This window comes from Phallusia mammillata, chromosome 2 (genome assembly GCF_965637545.1).
Source record: "Phallusia mammillata chromosome 2, kaPhaMamm4.hap1.1, whole genome shotgun sequence".
NCBI classification, from domain to species: domain Eukaryota; kingdom Metazoa; phylum Chordata; class Ascidiacea; order Phlebobranchia; family Ascidiidae; genus Phallusia; species Phallusia mammillata.
This window is the reverse complement of record NC_137253.1, coordinates 17,521,845-17,541,722: the sequence shown is the minus strand read 5'-3', so window position 1 is coordinate 17,541,722 and position 19,878 is coordinate 17,521,845. Positions and strand designations below refer to the sequence as shown.

General features: G+C 36.8%; 1 protein-coding gene across 1 annotated transcript in view; it reads right to left on the bottom strand.

Moving 5' to 3' along the window:
• The window catches only part of LOC145213089 (polycystin-1-like), a 72,958-nt gene extending 53,693 nt beyond the window's left edge, over nt 1-19,265 (bottom strand). Inside the window, exons 1-5 of the mRNA XM_080081328.1 lie at nt 19,197-19,265; nt 16,990-17,049; nt 11,612-11,763; nt 8,892-8,963; nt 7,689-7,760 (exon numbers count right to left, since the gene is read on the bottom strand). Of these exons, the coding sequence (XP_079937454.1) occupies nt 7,689-7,760; nt 8,892-8,963; nt 11,612-11,763; nt 16,990-17,049; nt 19,197-19,199 (359 nt within the window). The 5' untranslated portion in view covers nt 19,200-19,265. The remainder of the gene's footprint in view (nt 1-7,688; nt 7,761-8,891; nt 8,964-11,611; nt 11,764-16,989; nt 17,050-19,196) is intronic.
• Nucleotides 19,266-19,878: the final 613 nt, after the last annotated feature.

Sequence of the window (19,878 nt, the reverse complement as noted above, 5' to 3'; positions counted from 1 at the left end):
TACCATCTGTGTAAATTTCAGCCAAATCCATCAAACATTTGATGGAAAAACGAGTCGGACAAACTTTGGGTAAAAGCACCCATTTTAGGGGGCTAGCGGGGTAAATACTGGGGTTATCAACAAAACAAAGTGGGATGCACATCTACATAACTATATCTACCATCTGTGTAAATTTCAGCCAAATCCATCAAACATTTGATGGAAAAACGAGTCGGACAAACTTTGGGGGAAAAATACCCATTTTAGGGGGCTAGCGGGGTAAATACTGGGGTTATCAACAAAAACAAAGTGGGATGCACATCTACATAACTACATCTACCATCTGTGTAAATTTCAGCCAAATCCATCAAACATTTGATGGAAAAACGAGTCGGACAAACTTTGGGAAGAAAAAAAAAGGAACAAAAACAAACAAAAACTAGAAGGGTGGCTTAGCACATATTGCCCTTGCATATACACTATAACCTATTTGAAAAAAATAATATATTCGCTACACTTATTTTATATTGGGTCCCATATCACACACTGTATTTTATAACATTAGTTGTTTCTGCAGGCAGAAACTCATGGGTCCCCACACATGCAAAGTTGTAAATAATGCATTTCAACAAATAGCCATGTGAAAATTTGGTATTGTAAGGTCAAACACAATGATTGGTACTGAGCATAAATAAACATGCTATGTGGAGTGCAAACTATCTAAATTTTCTTCCATTCGGTCATTTTTAAAGGTTTTTCTATTGCATGTTCTATCTGAAAAATGAAGGGGTAAATAGCGAAAAATTAGACTAAAACACAACAATCAGCTGCTATTATTGGAAAATTGCACAAGCTGTCCTAATTTCATTCAATTCAGACATTGTTAAAAAAATTCACCCATTGTAGGGGGCTAGTGGGGTAAATGTTGGGGCTACAGGTTGGAAAACAACAATCAACAACCATAGATAGCACCCACTACAAGCTGCCCAAGTTTTATTCATTTCAGACATTGTTTAAAAAATTGTCCTATTTTGGGGGGCAAGTGGCGTAAATATTTGGGCTACAGGGTTAAACACAAGAATCAACACCTATAAATGACATACTCTACAAGCCTTCCAAATTTTATCCAATTCAGACATTGTTTAAAAAATTCCCCCTTTTTAGGGGGCTAGCGGGTAAATGTTGGGTCTACAGGTTGGAAAACAACAATCAACACCTAACAATGGCACAATGGACAAACTGTCCAAATTTCATCCCATTCGAACAATACTTAAACAATTCACCCTTTTTGGGGGGCTAGTGGGGTAAATAATTGGTCTCTACTCCAAAACTAAAAAAATATCAAACCACAATAACCCAATCCACAGTCCTGTAAATTTTTGTCCAAATCGGCAAATGTTTAAACATTTGGCCACTGGAGGGGCTTTTGAGCAACAATGCCTCTGACGTCATAAGGCTGTTAACACCCCCTGACTGTCAACTGCAAAAACATCCAGCAAACAACCCACAAACATTAGTAATGTATATATGCTTGCCTTTATAACATCACACAAAACTAACGTTTGTGGTGCGCACCAACCACATTTTACATTTTGGGGGCTAGCGGGGTAAATACTGGGCTTATCATGACAAACGAAGCAGATGGCACATCTACATAACTATATCTACCATCTGTGAAAGTTTCATCCAAATCCATCAAACATTTCAGGGCAAAAAGGGGTGGACAAACTTCAGGGAAGAAAAAAAAAAAAAGAAAAAAAAAGAAAAAAAGAAATCGAGTAAAATCAAGATGTGTCCCCTTCAAGGAAGGGGACCCATAAAAAGGGAAGGGGACCCATAATGATCCATTTTAGTGGGCTAGTGGGATAAATATTGGTGCTACAGGGTTCAACAAAACAATCGACACTTATATATGCCATATTCTACAAACTATCCTAATTTCAGCCAATTGCGACACTGTTTGAAAATGAATCAACCACTTTAGGGGGCTAGTGGGGTAAATATTGGGGCTACGGGGTTTAACAAAACAATCGACACCTATATATGCCATATTCTATAAACTATCCTAATTTCAGCCAATTGCGACACTGTTTAAAAAATGATCCATTTTAGTGGGCTAGTGGGGTAAATATTGGGGCTACAGGGTTCAGCACAACAATCAACACCTATATATGCCATATTCTACAAACTATCCAAATATCAGTCAATTCTGGCCCTGTTTAAATAAATAACCCTTTTTAGGGGGCTAGTGGGGTAATTAATGGGGTTCTTCACCCTAATGTTAAAAATATGAAACCACAAAGGCCAAAACAACAATTCTGTAAAATTTCGTCCAAATCAGCCAATGTTTAAAATTTTGACCACTAGGAGAAGTTTAAATCAACAACCGTAATGACTTGTGACGTCATAAGGCTATGAACAAGCCCCCAACTACGGTCTTTGCTTATTGGCGCGTACCCCAACTGCAATCTGCAAACACGTTCATAACGCAGCCCAGAAACACAAGTGACATATGTGGTTGCCTTTATAACACCACAGAAAACTAACGTTTGTGGTGCACTGCAACAACATTTAACGTTTTGGGAGCAAGCGGGATAAATAGTGGGGTTATCGGGGCAAATGAAGCAGATGGCACATCTACATAACTATATCTACCATCTGTGAAAGTTTCATCCAAATCCATCCAAATCCAGCAAAAGAGGGTGGACAAACCGGAGGGAAGAAAAAAAAAAGAAAAAAAAAGAAATCGAGTAAAATCAAAAAGTGTCCCCTTCAGGGAAGCTTTGTTATAACGAAAAATCGTTCTTAACTGTGTTTGAAGTACCTACAAGTTGACCTTTAGTGACCCGTGGTCACGCGGCTGACTGACAAAGAGAGTTTAAAGACCATTTATGGCAGCTTTCGAAAAAGTAAAGTTTATCATTTCACCTTTACGTTGATCAACAAGGTTTTGCCTGACACAACGAAACCACAAGAACATTTACCAAGTTTAAATTACGTCTTAGCTGTGAAACTTTTGCCAAAACTGAAAATGCTTGTGATAACCTATAAAACGACATAGCATTGCTGCGCAACAGCAGCTGATCTCTAAAACACTGAAAAACATCTCGTGAAACATCATTAGACAGTAATGAATATGAAAGAATAGCATTAGACAGAAAAAAGAAAAAAAACTAGAAGGGTGGCTTAGCGCATACTGCCCTTGCATATACACTATAATCTATTTTGAAACATTAATATATTTCCTACACTTATTTTTTATCGAGTGACATACCATCCACTGTCTTTTATAACCTTGGGTGTTTCTGCAAGCAGAATCCCACACAGGCAAAGTTTGAAATAATGCATTTCAAGATATAACAATGAGAAAGTTTGGTATTGTAACGTCAAACACAGTGATCGGTACTGTGCATAAATAAATATGCTATATGGAGTACAAACTATTCAAATTTATTCCATTCACACATTTTTGAAAGTTTTTCTATGTTATGGTCTATCTGAGAAAAAAAGTGTTAAATAGGCTAAGCACAACAATCAGCTCATACTGATGGTGAATTGCACATGACTGTAAGGGGCTAGTGGAGTAAATGATAGGGCTACAGAGTTGAACACAACAATCAACACCTATAAATGGTGCACTTCACAAGCTGTCCAAATTTCATTTAATTCAGACATTGTTTAAAAAATTGACCCATTTTGAGGGGCTGGTGGAGTAAATGTGGGTCTACAGCAGGGGCGGGCAACTTCTCCAGTCGACGGGCCTGATATGGGAAAATGAAGTACTTGGCAGGCCGGATTCCTGAATCGATACATTAGTCGCGTATTTATCCAGTGATCTAAAACGGATATTTGACCACCTAAACCAAACACAATCAAGAACGTCACAATTACAATACAGTCCAAACAATCTAACTAATATAACATATAATTATTCACCACAGCAAATTGAATGCATACACCACAGACTTACATACTGCTAAAATACTAACTAGGCTACACGTGTGGAAACAAAGGAAACCATGAAAGCAGGTCACACACAAGGTTGGCAGTTATGTCGTAACAATGGACGTATGGTGCAATGGTAACAACGGCGGAAAATTTTTTTGCTATTGGGGAGCGTTACTGTCCGTTACAACTATAATTTGACGTAGTAAGCAAGTAGTGGGGGACTGCGGCAGACTGTTGCAGTAACATGTAAGACGGGAAACTGTCTGCAGGCTGCTCAAAATCCCATGGCGGGCCATATCCCTGTGTTGCCCATGCCTGGTCTACAGGGTTAAACACAACAAACAGCTCCTATAAATGACAAATTCTTTAATCTGTCCAAATTTCATTCAATTCTGACACTGTTTAAAAAAAACACTTATTTTAGGGAGCTTGAGGGGGTAACTGATGGGGTTTTACACCCAAATGTAAAATATATGAAACAAAAATTACCCAATGAACAATCCTGCAAAATTTTGCCCCAATCTGGTAATTTCTAAAATTGTAATCACCAGATGTGTTTTGAGCAACAACCGTTAATGCTTCTGATGTCATAAGGCTAGTAACACCTAATTAACTGCCACGTACAAAAATGTCCTCCAAACATAAGTAACATATGTCTGGTTGCCTTTATAACACAACAGAAAGCTTTGTTTGTGGGGTAAATACTGGGGTTATTAAGATAAACATTTTTAGTTCAGTTTCATATTCCATTTGTTCTTAAGTATACTTGCAGGTTACAAGGGGCAATTGGAGGAGCACCTTGGTGAAGCTGAATTTGTCAATTTGCATGTGGTAATCATTACAACCCCTATTAGAAAGATTAATTCACCCTTTCCACTTCATACTTGAAAGACAGGAGGCTTTACCTGTTTACAGCTACATTTAAAATGTCATTGGACTATATTTCTAATGTACACACTGTGCTTTTACACAAAATACAACAAATATGTTGAAAACAAGTTTTTTTCAAATAATGAGAAGCAAAATGCTAAAAAAATATTCAATAAAATTGAACTGATTTAGTAATGCATGTCATGCTTTACTGTAAATTGTGTGTCAGAACAATCTGTAAAAAATGAATCATATAAATGAACATGCACATAACATTTATTGAGAGCGACTTTCATTGTTCTAAATTTAAAAAAATATCTTTTTCGTGGTTAAATTGCCTTAATTGCTATGTTGATCACAATTATAAATTTAGTACACAGGTACTAAAATTCTTACAAAAAATGTCCCCATGAAACTCTGCTATGTTGTTACCCACAAGTTAGGTTTGTACCAATCCCTAATTATGCTTCACATTAGTTATTGCATATTAAACTGCTTTCCAATTAACAGGGTATCTGCAGTAAATTTATTAAAATCATTTTTGGTGTTAGGGGCTCACAATATCAAAAATGTAATTACAAATAATGGCTTGCTCACAATTAACCAGCTTTATATGCTTGAAATATTAACTTTTGTGTACAAGCATAACAATAACACACTTTCAGCTATTTTTGTTGATTTCTTTAATATCAGTGTTGCAACCATTTCGGCACGTGCCAATTTTAGCGATTTTAAACCTTTTTTTAGTGGTAGTGACCACCAGCAATCTATGTGATATATTGGTCACAAAGCCTGGAATAACATTCTGTCAGTTTTTTGAAATGCTAGTTCAACAAGACAATTTATTACAAACCTGACTTTGTTTTGTTTACACAAGCTTTAAATATCAGCTTTAAATAGCTTTGTTGACATTTTCAGGCGACTGAATCTAGAGAGTATTTTTTGCATACTTTGCAACAAGTTAACTAGAATAGTGGTTTTCCTATACATTGCCAGTTTATATATACTACATCATATTTAAGATGTATCACATATACCATTTACTATATTTATAATGGATATATATTTGGCACCTACATTTCTTTGGGTCCCTATCTTTTTCCTGGCACTTTATAACGTAATTGTTTTTGCAAGCATAATCTAATGGGTCCCCACACATATGCATATGCGATTTGGTAACAGTAAAAATAAGACACAATCATTGTTAAACTGGAATAGTGGTTTTCCTATATATTCCATTTTACAGAAACTGTGCCATATTGTAACATCTCAATTCCAACCAGTGAGAAAATGGTCCCGTGAGGACTGCGTTCATGCGTGAAGCAGAGGCATTTTTTTCCATGCGCCACTCTCGTCAATCACTCCCATTGCGTAAGCTGTGCACTCAGCGAGCACAAATTTCACAAAAGACAGCATGTAAAAACATATTTGGGGCTGTAAGAGTAATTACTGAGCCGATTGCACTGAAATTTTTAACAGCCAACATGGAGCACGATATACACCCAAGTCTTGTATTTCTGACCTCATTAACATGTGAACAAACAAACAAATATTTGGGGGTAGAGAGGTGAAAATGGATACATACAACTTCAAGTTACAAAATACTTAAATACGCTGCAATGTACCAATCAAAAAAGTATGAAACTCCAAAATCATCTGCTTTAGCAAGAAGAGCCGTTTTAAAAATTTCACGTTTTGGGGGCTGTGAGTGCACCGAGGGATCAAACGGTCAGGGAAGGGGACCCATAACTATTTATTCCCAAAAAATATAGCATCATGTTTTTGCCGACGCTACTGACTTGAGGCCGACGAATCCTTTGCCATCTTAAACAATGTGTACAATGACTGGCAACAACATAAAAGCATAATACATGTGTTTACATTTTTATAAACGGTGAGAGCACTTTTATATCCGTCCCTACCTAATGTAAAACATCAAAATTGGATTTGAATCTTACTGGATTCGAATCCAAAGCATTCAATATTCCACTTTGAACACCCCTAATTCCATTCCTGCCTACATCAGCAGCAAATATTTTCAATAAAGATAATGGCAAATTTACCTTGGACATCTCCTTGACGCATCTTTATAACACTGGGTCTTGGTGTGTTGGCCTTGACATAACTTAGCAATTAAATATTTTGGGTCTGTGCCAGCAAGTTAACATTTTTGAACTACAATGTTCATCATCATTGCTTCCATAGGGTTAAACTGCTGGACAACATTTGTTCAATACTAAACTGAAATTGATTCCAGAAGGTTTGCACTGACAGACATTTCATTTATTATGGTGCATAATCAGTCAAGTGTTCACTCCATTTCTCAGAGCCCAATAGCAGACAACCCAAATCCATAGGGGTCGAAATTTTTAATAGGTTGTCTTATAAAATCTATTCTGTTATCATACAATGAAAAATATTTGCTTTAACAATAATTTCATTTTTTAAACAGGTAACTAAACACCTGTTCCTGTGTGCACTCAGCGCAATTTCCACACACTGACTGACATAAGGTGTATGTCCACCCCCAGGGATTTTTTAAGGTTTGGTTTGGGTGACCGCTAAGTAGTTTTAAGAGACCGCAAGTGTTTCATTTAAATACCAAAAAATAGCAAGTCCAAATTTTGGGAAACCGCTGGAGAAATTTGGGGGACCATTTCGGCCCCCAAAACACCTTAAAAAAACACTGCAGGAAGGACATACGAAAACTGCTTTTGGCCAAGCAATGCAGGAAGGACATACGAAAACTGCTTTTGGCCAAGCAATTATGCTGCATCATTATTTCCCACTTCCAAATATGGTCACTCAGGCATTAGGTGGCCGTGGAAGCGAGTATAAGTTACTATGCAAAAACAACATATCCTATTTAAAGGAAGCTCATAGCTACTTACAGTTCTTGAAGGGAGGTTAGGTAGTTAAGAGACTCCCTTGTCAGCAAAGATAAAGAATTGTTTCGGAGATTTCTAAAAAAGACATCACAAGTTCAATTTCAAAACATATATGTTTTTTGTATAGTTAATTTTTTATGAGTCACATTTCAGCCAATGTTTTTGTCACCTTCATTTGTTTCTGCAATCTGAAACTCATGGGTCTCCCACACATGCAAAATTGTATATAATGTATTTTATGAGATTACTGTGATAAGTTTTGGTGGTATGAGTTTCGCATTCAATACGGCCACTGTTTGTAAATTTACCTACTTTAGTGGGGTAAATGGTGGGACTATACAGTAAAACGTAACAATCAAACACTAAAAATGGCATATGCTGCAAACTGTACAAATTTTATCCAATTTGGACATTGTATAAACATTCACCCATTTTAGGGGGCTATTGGGGTAACTAATCTGGCTGCAGGGTCAAACTTAAAAAGCGACACCTAAAAATGGCATGTTACATGAACTGTTATCAAGACAAATGAAGCAGGTGGCACATCTGCATAACTTTATCTACCCCCTGTGTCTATCCAAATCCATTCAAGATTTTATGCCAAAATTACATGGACAAACTTTGGCCGGAAATACACAAAAAAGAGAAAAACTAGAAGGGTGGCTTAGCACATATTGCCATTGCATATACACTATAACCTATTTCAAAACTTTAATATATTTCCTGTGCTTGTTTTATGCAGCAACATACAAAAACGTTTTACATTTTTGGGGATAGCGGGGTAAATACTAGGGCTATCAAGTCGAACGAAGCAGATGGCACATCTACATGACCATATCTAGCATCTGTGAAAGTTTCATACAAATCCACCAAAGATTTCATGCCAAAAGTGCATGGACAAACTTTACCGAAAAAAAAAGAAAAAAAAAGTGAAATCGAGATGCGTCCACTTCAGGGAAGGGGACCCATAATTAACAATTAACCGGCCTTATGTTTGTATATCACTTTGCAATAGCCACCATATCTTTTTTAGCGCAAATCTGAAAACCTTGGATTCGATTCGGTTCCACAGCCAGGTTATTTTATGCTTCAGCGCATCAAAAGCGTGATGTCACATAATGCACATCAACGATACAATTTGATTCGCTCATATAAATAGGCTTAGTGTTAGACAGAAAACAAAAAAAGGGACTCATAATAACTTACAGAGCAACCAATGATGTTAATCCAGATAGAGCTCCATGCGGCAGTGTTTTAATGGAATTGTGACTTAGATCGCTAAAAACAAAAGGAAACACAATTAGTCTTATATCTATTCTTGTTTTAATGCAGTGAACATTGTATCTGGGTTTTAAAATCTCTAAAAATAAGAAAAAAAGGGTTACACCTTATCCAATTTTTTTTTTTAAATCTGCTTAGCACCTGCAAACAAACTGAATAATTAAACTGGTAAGGTTTCCAATATATTGCCATTTTATTCATTCTTCATGTACTGATTTACACACCATTGGATCTATTGATCAACTTTTGGGAGACGTTTACTGATACACACCATCATAGGCATAGAGTTTCAAAAAATACCGGGGGTGTGCCTTTTGACCTTCGAAAATGATGCCTATACCATGTGCAGTACCTGTACCCGTATAAGACCAAATAACGACACTTTTTACATGCTTTAGCATGTAGTCTCTATCACATTAATTTGCGAATAGTCACTTAGCGCAATTTCTTTGTGTTCGATTGGGACGTTTGCTGTGCGTCTAATAACATATGTACATAACGAAAGGGCGATTTGCCGAATCAGCAATTTTAACAACTATTTAGTTTAAAGCAGTGGTTCTCAAAGTATGGGTCGCGACCCAAACATGGGTCGTGCAGGGTCAAAAAATGGGTCGCGCTATGGTGATTCGATTCTGCCCAAACATACTATTACTGCATTAAGTAAACACAAACGAGTTTACTTAATGTAGTAGTAGTAAAGTTCCCTCACTCGACCACGTTGCACAGTAAAATAAACTAATCATTGCAACATACTGAGCACGGGGAATAAAAGTTAATCATGCGAAACTGAACGTGGAGATGTAACAATTAGCGTTTGAGGATGAGTAAGTATTCGTACAAGGAAACATTTTTAGATTTGGGATTCACTTCTATCGATGATCATGGTGGTGCAAAGCCACAATGTGTGTTGTGTTATGCAGTATTGTCGAATCGAGCTCGTAAAACCTGCAGCCATTTTACATGGGCAGACTCCTATGTGGCGACGGCGTGGCCTCAAAATTGTTACATTTTTTTATGTTTGAGGCTTGGGTCGAGAGATGTTCATAAAACTCAGATTTGGGTCGCGGTCAAAAAAGTTTGAGAACCACTGGTTTAAAGTAACGTGTTACGGTGGGAAATAAAAGTAAAAGCAATTCACATTTTAAATATAGCCGACTATGTATTGTTGACGCTTAAACTTAGGTCACCTTGGATCAAGTTTAGGCCGTTGCAGAGCTTTGCGAACGGACATTAAACTTGGCTTAGGAATCAACATATTAACTATTTTTATATTTATTTTTTATTTGCAGGGAGTTATTGCGACAATTAATACTAAAACGTTAGTCTATAAGTCATGTTTATGTTGCATTAAAATGCCCATTTATTGCGAAACAATTGCAATTGTTACATTTCAACCGACGTCTGTTCAAACAATGGCGTGAGTGCAAGGGCATTTGTTTTGCTGGAAACACGTTTCAAAACCGACGTAACTTAAACAAAGATGCGATTTTGACGTTATACAAAGGTTAAGTTCGGATTAATAACTAACATCTGTGTAAATTTAAATAAATTTAAAGCACTCCTTCTTTACCAAACCAGCGTTAGACAGAAAAAAGAAAAAAGAAATAAAAATGCAGACAAAACAATATGTGTCCCCTTCAGGGAAGGGGACCCATAATAATATAAGCAACATGTTTCAGGATTGCTTTAATTCCGGCAATTTTTAGTTTTTATCAAAATGAAGCATTTGATAAAAAAAAATATCAAAATGTATTTTTAGCAATTGTGCACAAACATGAAAATGATGAAGTTATAAGTTTTTGCTGCTAACAAAATTTAGTTGTTTTCCTGCTTACGAACAATGTGTTTGCTATGTCAAAAAAAGAAAATAAAACCTTAGTGTAATCTTCCAGTGTTTTGATACTTTTAGTGACTCTAGACCAGCGACGTGCAACTGTTTATCGCAGTGGGCCACAACTTACAGTTAAAAAATGCTGAGGGCCAGACAATAAAGCAACACATACATTTTTTAAACAGTTTACTTAATTGCAAAGCGCACACAATCAAGTTACTCTTTGAGTACTCTTTGATCAATGGGATATATGCTAACCTTTTCGTAGAATAAATCTCAATATATTTGCTGCACCTATAAATCATGTTACAGAATCTTTACTAGAAAAGCAGTTCTTTCATAATGCACACTATGATGCAACAACGGGAATATGTCGTCACAGTGGATAAAACCTTTCCACCGTGTGACATGAACTAAGTCAAAAATACCAGTGATGGTGTACAAATAGCAACAATCCATGCTCGAACAGTAAAAAATATTCATAATTAATAAAGTACTTTGAAGTCTGCTCGGGCCACAAAAATAGGTGTCGCGGGCCGGACACTGGCCCGCGGGCCGTATGTTGCACGCCTCTGCTCTAGACCCTAAAGTTTTACAAAAACGATTATTTTGTATTAAGCAAAAAGACTTTGTCGAACCCCTAAATCAGCGTTACAACTATATGTTTCAGTAATCATACCAATGGTGAGCTTTAAAAGTTCAACAGTTCAGGCAAAAAAAGCCAAAGATTTAACAGCCACTTTTTAACATGCAATGTTTTACAGAAAAGTGAACACACAAAAACATTAAAATAAAACAATACAACAATACTTACAGGCTGTATGTATTTAAAGACAAATCCTTTGCATGGGGGACATTTTTTAACCCAACAGAAGAACAGTTGACAAAGCATGACAGGTTATTTTGATTGGCAGAGCACTGGCAACCAATGGGGCACTTTGAACATCCACATCCACAAAGAAAACACTTAAAAAAAGAACACTTCCATAAACTTTTGTCCCATTTGGACATTGTTTAAAAATTTACCCAATTTAGGGGGCTAGTGGGGGTAAGTTGGGGCTATATTGAAATGTGTCCCAATAGGGAATTTTAATTTAATCAGGATATCTTATTTGGTATTTTCTTATCCAACTGTTGTTATTTTCCTGAAAGTTCAGTCAAGCTGAGCTATCCCGCACTGCACTAAACTGCCTTAATCATAAACCAGTGTTACTCCCTTGGGACTTCTATTTGACTGACAGTGTACGCATATTATGGGTTGTAAAGGTAAATATTTGGTTGATTAATGCAAAATTTTAAATACAGATGAATCCGGTTAATCGCATACCGGTTAATCGCATAATCCGTTTAATTGCATCACAATTAAAAATCCCAAACCGTCGCCCATCGTTTGTTAAGAAAATCGTCCGGTTAATCGCATACCGGTTTATCGCATAATCCGGATATTCGCATCGATTTTCAACGAAATATGCGATTAACCGGATTGATGATCTCTATGTGAAAGTCGAACAGACCGAGTTTTTCCAATAAAAAATGACGATATGATAGTAAAATCCCCCGGAGGTAATGTACGCGAAATTAATGTACACGAAAAAGATGTAGATGCGTGTTTGCATTCTACACCAAATAAAGCAACTAATTTCAACATTGAAAATGACACGTCTTGATCATAAAATATTTTGGAAAAGTTATTAGGAGATTAAATCAGCGTTCAGTGTACCGCTGTGCGATAACAAGGAGTTGTTATCTCAAAGCCGCGCACATTGATCCTTTTTATTGGCTTATCTAATCGCCAATAATGATATAACAAGCGTTTAAATAAAGAGTTCAACGTGTTAAAATTATGAAACTGGTGTTCCGGCAAAACGCTGATTGTAAATTTTTTTATTTAAACAATGTTAAATGTAAAACAAATGTTTAAAAATGCTTTCTGTTATATTGTTCATGACCTGCCAAACACGTAATGGTTGTAAAAAATGTTAGATCGCAAGTAATCACTTAGATTCACGTAATTGGTAACATGTCAATGATTACCATATTTTTTATCTTCTATTCGTGACCTTGCGCAACTTTGCGATGCGATGTAACATATCTTTTCAAATAAACTTGACTGCAAGAGAAAGCACAAATCAAGGGAACTGTGGCGTGTGCGCCAATTAAGAGTATATGTGCGCGTTTCTACTGTTTCTTCAACACACTTAGGCGCACCATAGCCGCGACAGTTAGGAAGCATGACGTCATGCATTGCGCTGAGACTAATAAATCTAGTTTTGACTTGAGAGTGCTTTTTTCAATTCTCGGCAACAAAAGAGAGAAAATACTGCTCCGTTGCCATAGTTGAGCGTCACTGCAACTCTGTTTTAGCTGGGGAAGTGAAAGTAAGCACTTTTGTTAACGGCGTGTACTGTTTACATAGCAACCGGATTATCGCATAATCCGGTTAATCGCATCAAATACCCTTGGCAAATCGATGATGCGATTAACCGGATTCGTCTGTACTAAACGATTAACTTACTGCAAACAATTGTTTAAAATTTCAGCACATTAGGGCTTGTATTTCTGGTCTAAAACTAAAACCGATTAGTTCGGGATTTAAGGGGTGAAAAATGGGTGAATCCTTTTTAAAGGTACAAAATTCTTTAGACTACCTTACATTGCACCAAACAACAAAGCATTAAACTCCTAGATCATAGACTACAGTCAGTACAGCCATTTCAAAAACTAGAAGGGTGGCTTTCTGATATACTTCCATTTTATATATTCTACACGATATTTACCAATTTACTATACACATCATTTGATCTACACATATGATTGTTTTTGTAAACAAAAACTAATGGGTCCCCACACGCATGTTTGTGCGGATTTACGGTAAACAAATGTTGCGGTGATTTTTACATTCTTAAGGACAAATTTTTAGAAAGCATTAACCCAACAATAAAAAAAATTGTTGTTCGTATTCTTTTTGCACTATTATTGTCATGTAATTACAAAAACATTAAAAAAACGTAACAAAGACTTAAATCTAATCTCTTGCTTTAACCCAGATATAGTCCTCCAAGGTCGGGCAATTTTTTTTAGAAAGCTGTAACAGTTGTGTTACAGACACTTTAAATTAAAAAGCAATTTGCTACAAGTGTATACATAACAAATTGTTTTTCATTTAACTTTGTTTCGCAAAATGAGTACCATTGACCTGTAGTAACCTCTCAGGGTGCACACGCCAAACGACTGTTTGACCTTTTGACACCGTTTTCAATAGCACGCCGTCATTCGTGTTCAACAATACTGTTAAGCCTAATTTATACATGCCTTGAGTATTGACTCCTAAATTGATTGTTAAAAAAACGCTATGTTATGAAGAAAGTTCTGAGCTGTGTTTGTAATACCGACTAGTTGACCTTAAGTAACCCGTGATCATGCGGCGGCCAACCTGACAGCGAGCATTTAAAAAAACATTTATTTGGCAAAAAAGTCAAGTTAATTTTTTCATCTTAACTTTTATTAACAAAGTTTTTCTTGACATATACAAAACCGAAGCACGGTTATTAGGCTTAAATCACGTCATAGGTGTAAAACCTTCGCCAAAACTAAAAATGTGAGTGATAACTTAATAAAACGACATAGCATTGCTGTGCAAAACAGCTGATTTCTAATCACTGAAACGATGTCTCGTAAAACGTCTGACCGACGTCAAGCTGAGCCCTCCCGCTATCGTAAACCAGTGAGTTACTCTCTTGGTACTTCTGCCTACAGTGTCTTTCTTGACCAAACGAGCGTTAGACACATTTACGTTTCGGGGGCCTGTGGGTGAACCTCTGGGTCATACGGGGTCAAAATTCACATGGACCATCTTTAGACCAATATCTGTAATGTGTGTAAAATTGAAAAAGTTTGAACCATTCTTTCTTGACCAAAACGTGGGAACAATAGCCGCGCTAAAAATTTCACGTTTTGGGATGCTGTGGGTGAACCGAGGGATCAAACGGGGTCAAAATTCACATGGACCATCTTTAGACCAATACCTATTATGTGTGTCAATTTGAAAAAGTTTGAACCATTCTTTCTTGACAAAAACGTGGGAACAAATCCGCGCTAAAAATTTCACGTTTTGGGGGGCTGTGGGTGAACCGAGGGATCAAACGGGGTCAAAATTCACATGGACCATCTTTAGACCAATATCTGTAATATGTGTAAATTTTAAAAAGTTTGAACCATTCTTTCTTGACCAAAACGTGGGAACAAATCTGCGTTAGAAAGAAAAAAAGAAAAAAGAAAAAAAGAAAAAAAGAAAAAAAGAAAAAAGAAAAAAAAAATATAGACAAAAACAATATGTGTCCCCTTCAGGGAAGGGGACCCATAAAAATATGTTTTGGGGGCCTGTTGGTGAACCCCTGGGTCATTCGGGGTCAAACTTCAGAAGGATCAAATTTGGATCAATAACCAACATTTGTCAGAATTTGAATAAATTTAAGGCACTGCTTTTTGACAAAACGGCTATAACAAACCCGCGTTAGACAGAAACGAATATTTTGGGGTTTAAGAGGTGAAAATTGGTGAATCTTTTTCAAAGGTACAAAATTCTTTAGAATACATTGCACCAAACAACAAAGAATGAAACTCCTAGATTATGTACTTCAGTCAGTACAGTCATTTCAAAAAGTTTACGTTTTGGGGGCTGTGGGTGAATCGCTGAGCCCTTCACAGAAGGGGACCCATAATAACCTCGCATTCCAACGTTTTTCTAAATAATAGTGGTTTGTGCCAGCAGATATTAATTAATGAAGAGAAAGCAGAGTGTTTTGTGCATGTAAGGCTGAATTTTCAGACAATGGCATAATAAAAAGTATAAACAAGCAGTGTAACAGGTTAAATTGTTACTTCAATATAAACACGCAAATCGGTTGGCGGGCCATGAAAAACCACCTCCAGGGGTTTTGTGCCAGGGGTTGCCAACCCCTAGATTAGATTAATGTGGCCTGGGGTACCAAGCTATAGATATAGCTATTGTTTACCGGGGTTAAGAAATGACCCAAATGCCATATGTTTCTGGCATTACTTCACTGTTTTAGAGATAATGACAGACAACCCCATGCTTCTAAATGCTACCCAACGCGATAACCGTTTGTTTTTGTGTTGTCAAAATCCGAAAACAATGGAACACCGGCAACACTGTGTTAACTGCATCACATAAACATAAATCAGGTAACAAACAAATGTCATGTGCAAATCGTTAATTATGCCTGTAATGCACCACTGTTGAGCGACGGATACAACGACCGGGCGTCGACATAAAACTTAACACATAGGTTTACATTTTTACAAACGGTAAAAGCACCCAATATGAACATCCATAATCATTAGCATGTTCCACAGTAGGCAGTAAAAAAGAACACAAAAAATACACATAATTTCTGTGACAATTTAGGCTTTAGCTGTATTATTTGTGTCCAAACACAATTGAAAATTTTGCCAGCCAAGTAGTATCACATTTATTAACCAGATAACAATGCATATTGTGGCAAAATCATTGTTTCAAAAAAAAATAGAAGGGTAGCTTAGCACATATTACCATTGCATATACACCAAACCTATTTAAAAACATTATAATATTTCCTACACTTATTTTATATTGGGTCCCATATCATCCACTGTGCTTTATAACCTTAGTTGTTTCTGCAAACACGACATCACACCTCTGCCATGTGCACCACCAATCAATGCAAGTAGATGACAAACATAACTACCGTATGTTAGGTTGCCTTTATTATACTATTACAGCCACATACAAAGACGTTTTATACTTGCGGGGGGCTAGCGGGGTAAATTGGGGCTAATGGCACATCTACATAACTATATCTACCATCTGTGAAAGTATCATCCAAATCCATCAAACATTTCATGGCAAAATAGGGTGGACAAACTTCAGGGAAGAAAAAAGGAAAAAAATATTCTGGGAAGGGGACCCATAAAAACTGAGTGAAATTAAGATGCCATAATTATTGCGAGAAGGGGACCCATAATTATTGCTAGACAAATAGTATCACATCTATATATTGGGCAAATAAAAATACATGTAGGTTGAGTGATTTTTAAATCATACACATATTTCATGCATTATGGTACACATTATGTATTATGTTCAATATTGTGTGTGATTTAGTTAGAAATGTGTAGAAAATACAATCTTACCGAAAAAATGCAAACTGCAAGAAACAGATAATACCGCTGTTTACAAGCTTCCATTGTTACCTGTAAAATATTAAAATCAAAAATTAGATTCAAGTAGAAGAGTGGCTTGGCACATATTGCCTTGCACACACTGGCGTAGAGTACGGGGGTGCAGCACATTTGTTGCCAAATAAACGGGATTTTATTGTAACAAAAACATGACATATAGACTAACGTTTTAATATCATTTAACTATCTGCAATAAAATATTATGATTTTTTTAGTTAATAAATTCCTTGTGCCAACATTACACAATGCAAGGTGCTTATAGCCTCCTTTTAGATGTTGTTATGTAGGTCTGCATTAATGATTCGTGAGCCATGTTTAATGTCCGTTTTTAAAGCACTGCAACAACCTAAACCTAATCCAAGTGACCTCAATTTAGGCGTCAACAATACATAGTCGGCTATTTTAAATGTAAATCGTTTTACTTTTGTTTCCCGCCATAACAAATTACTTAAAAACTAAATCGTTGTTAAAATTGCTGATTCGGCAAATCGCCTTTTCAGTATGTGCATAAGTTCTCAGACGCACAGCAGCATTCCAACCACACTAAGAAATTGTATCGGTGACTATTTGCAAAATAATGTGAAGATATCCGTATTTGGTCTCATAACGCGTAAGTAACTACACATGGCAGAGATATCGGCGCCAAAGATCAAAAGTCGCACCCCAGTATTTTTTTAAACTCTACGCCTATGCTTGCACATACATATAACCTATTTTGAAACGTTAAGATATTCTCTACATATACTTATTTAATATTGGCCCCGTATTAGTCATTGTTTTTATAAGATTAGTTTGTAAATAATATATGTAATGCATAAACTATCCAAATCTCCTTCAATTCAGAGAATGTTGAAGATCGATTTTCAATGGCAGATGAGAAAAATAGTGGGCTACAGGTAAAACACCCCAAATGAAAACACAAAATGATATATAATATTCTATAGACCAGTGCATTTCAACCTGTGGGATGGTACGCACTTGTGCGGATGAAAAAAATTACAGTGCGGATAACAAACGTCGTGCGGATGAGTGCAGATGAAAATTAGGCATATTTTTTTACTTTTTCTGACGTAGAATAATTAAAATAAACTCAATAGGATATTAGGTACAGTGACTTCCTAACTTATGTCGTCGCGACGCATCGTTGAAATACTGAAAAGCTCAAAGTCAAATCGTCCGTTTCATGAACTTATCAAACAAATGGGAGATGGTGAGCGTCTTGCTTATCACTCCGAAGTAAGGTGGCTCTCTCGCGGAAAAGTAATGGAGAAGGTTTGGAAATTGCAAGGTGAACTTGCTGTGTGGTTTAATGACCATGATCATAAAGCTGATTTGATTCAAGACTTATTCTGGCTTGCCCGGCTAGCTCATCTTGTTGACATATTCGGTATACTTAATGAGTTCAACGCCAGTCTACAAGGAAAGGGAATTGATATATTTGAAGCGAACTCAAAAATCACTTCATCCAAGCGAAAAATTCAAATTTTGAAAGAAGAAATCTGCAGTAATAGTCTTAAAAGTTTGAAGACCCTACAGATCTTCATGTCTACATGTAAATGGGGGAAAAAACAGAACACAAGTTGGAGCAGCGTATCATGAAGGTGGCGAGCTCTCGTGCGCCCACTCTTTGATAGTTGTTCAGCTTATTTTCCAGGCCGTCAGACAGAGGCATTAAAAACAAAGCTGTGGGTTTTGAACCCCTTCGGTGAACAGAAGCCTCCGGGACCTTTGGGTCATATACTCTCAGAAACGATTTCTGCCAGCATTTTTTTAATCGCGAAAAACACGCTGCATTTTGGATAGGAGTTCTGGATAGTTCTTATAAACCCCTGGCCATCCAAGCACGAGAAGTTCTTGTACAAAACCCCACAACTTATTTGGCCGAAAAGGGCTTTAGTGCACTAGTTGACATCAAACGAGGAAAAGGAGTTGTCTTCTTTATGTGACAATTGATGACCTAATGCCGGGTGCTATGGAGCTTGTTGTACCTAACTGGAAATTGCCAGAAATATTCAGCAGCAACTAAGTCATTGATAAACCGGTAGCCTACTTGTTGGACATTTGAACAAAAACGTTGGTTTGTGCGGATGAAGACTTTAAACAAACTGTTTACAAAGACTTAACAGAAGAGCTTAACAGAAGCTAAGGACACAACTTACCATCAAAAAGTATCACTGAGCATTTTAAACTTGATTCAGTTCATACAACAAAACTATATAAGATCTGTAAAATACTGCCAATTTAGGGATTAAATGTAAGTACAACTAGAACCTTAGCTAAGCACATATTGCCATTGTACACACACTGTAATCTATTTTGAAACGTTAATGTATTCCATAGGCATCCATTTTTCAGCATATATATATTTTCCTATGTGGGTTGGCAAATTTGGTGAAGCCAAGTGGTTCGCTGTTACAGTGCAGCTTGTTATCTCCCATATTGCCAGTGCATTAAGACATACATTCATACAATACGAGCAAATTTGCTGATACTTGGAGGTGCCATCAACATCACTTCACAAGTCAGCAAGCTAGTTACGATGTCACAATACATTTGTGACATAATGCCTGTGCAGTGAACACTAGATAGTGTTGAAAACTGACCGTTTGAAAGAGCGCATGTCAATAAAATACACGCATGTCTGGAATCCACTTATAAAAAAGGTGCCAAGGAATTTCTGGGGTGGCAGCTGTTATAAGAAAGCTATGCTGCCACCCCAGAAATTTTAAGTGGGGAGGCAAGCCACCCAGGGCATCGACGGCTATGATATATTCCCAAAACTTATTTCATATTCGGTCCCATTGTAACCACCCTTTTTTAACCTTAGTTTGTTTCTGCAAG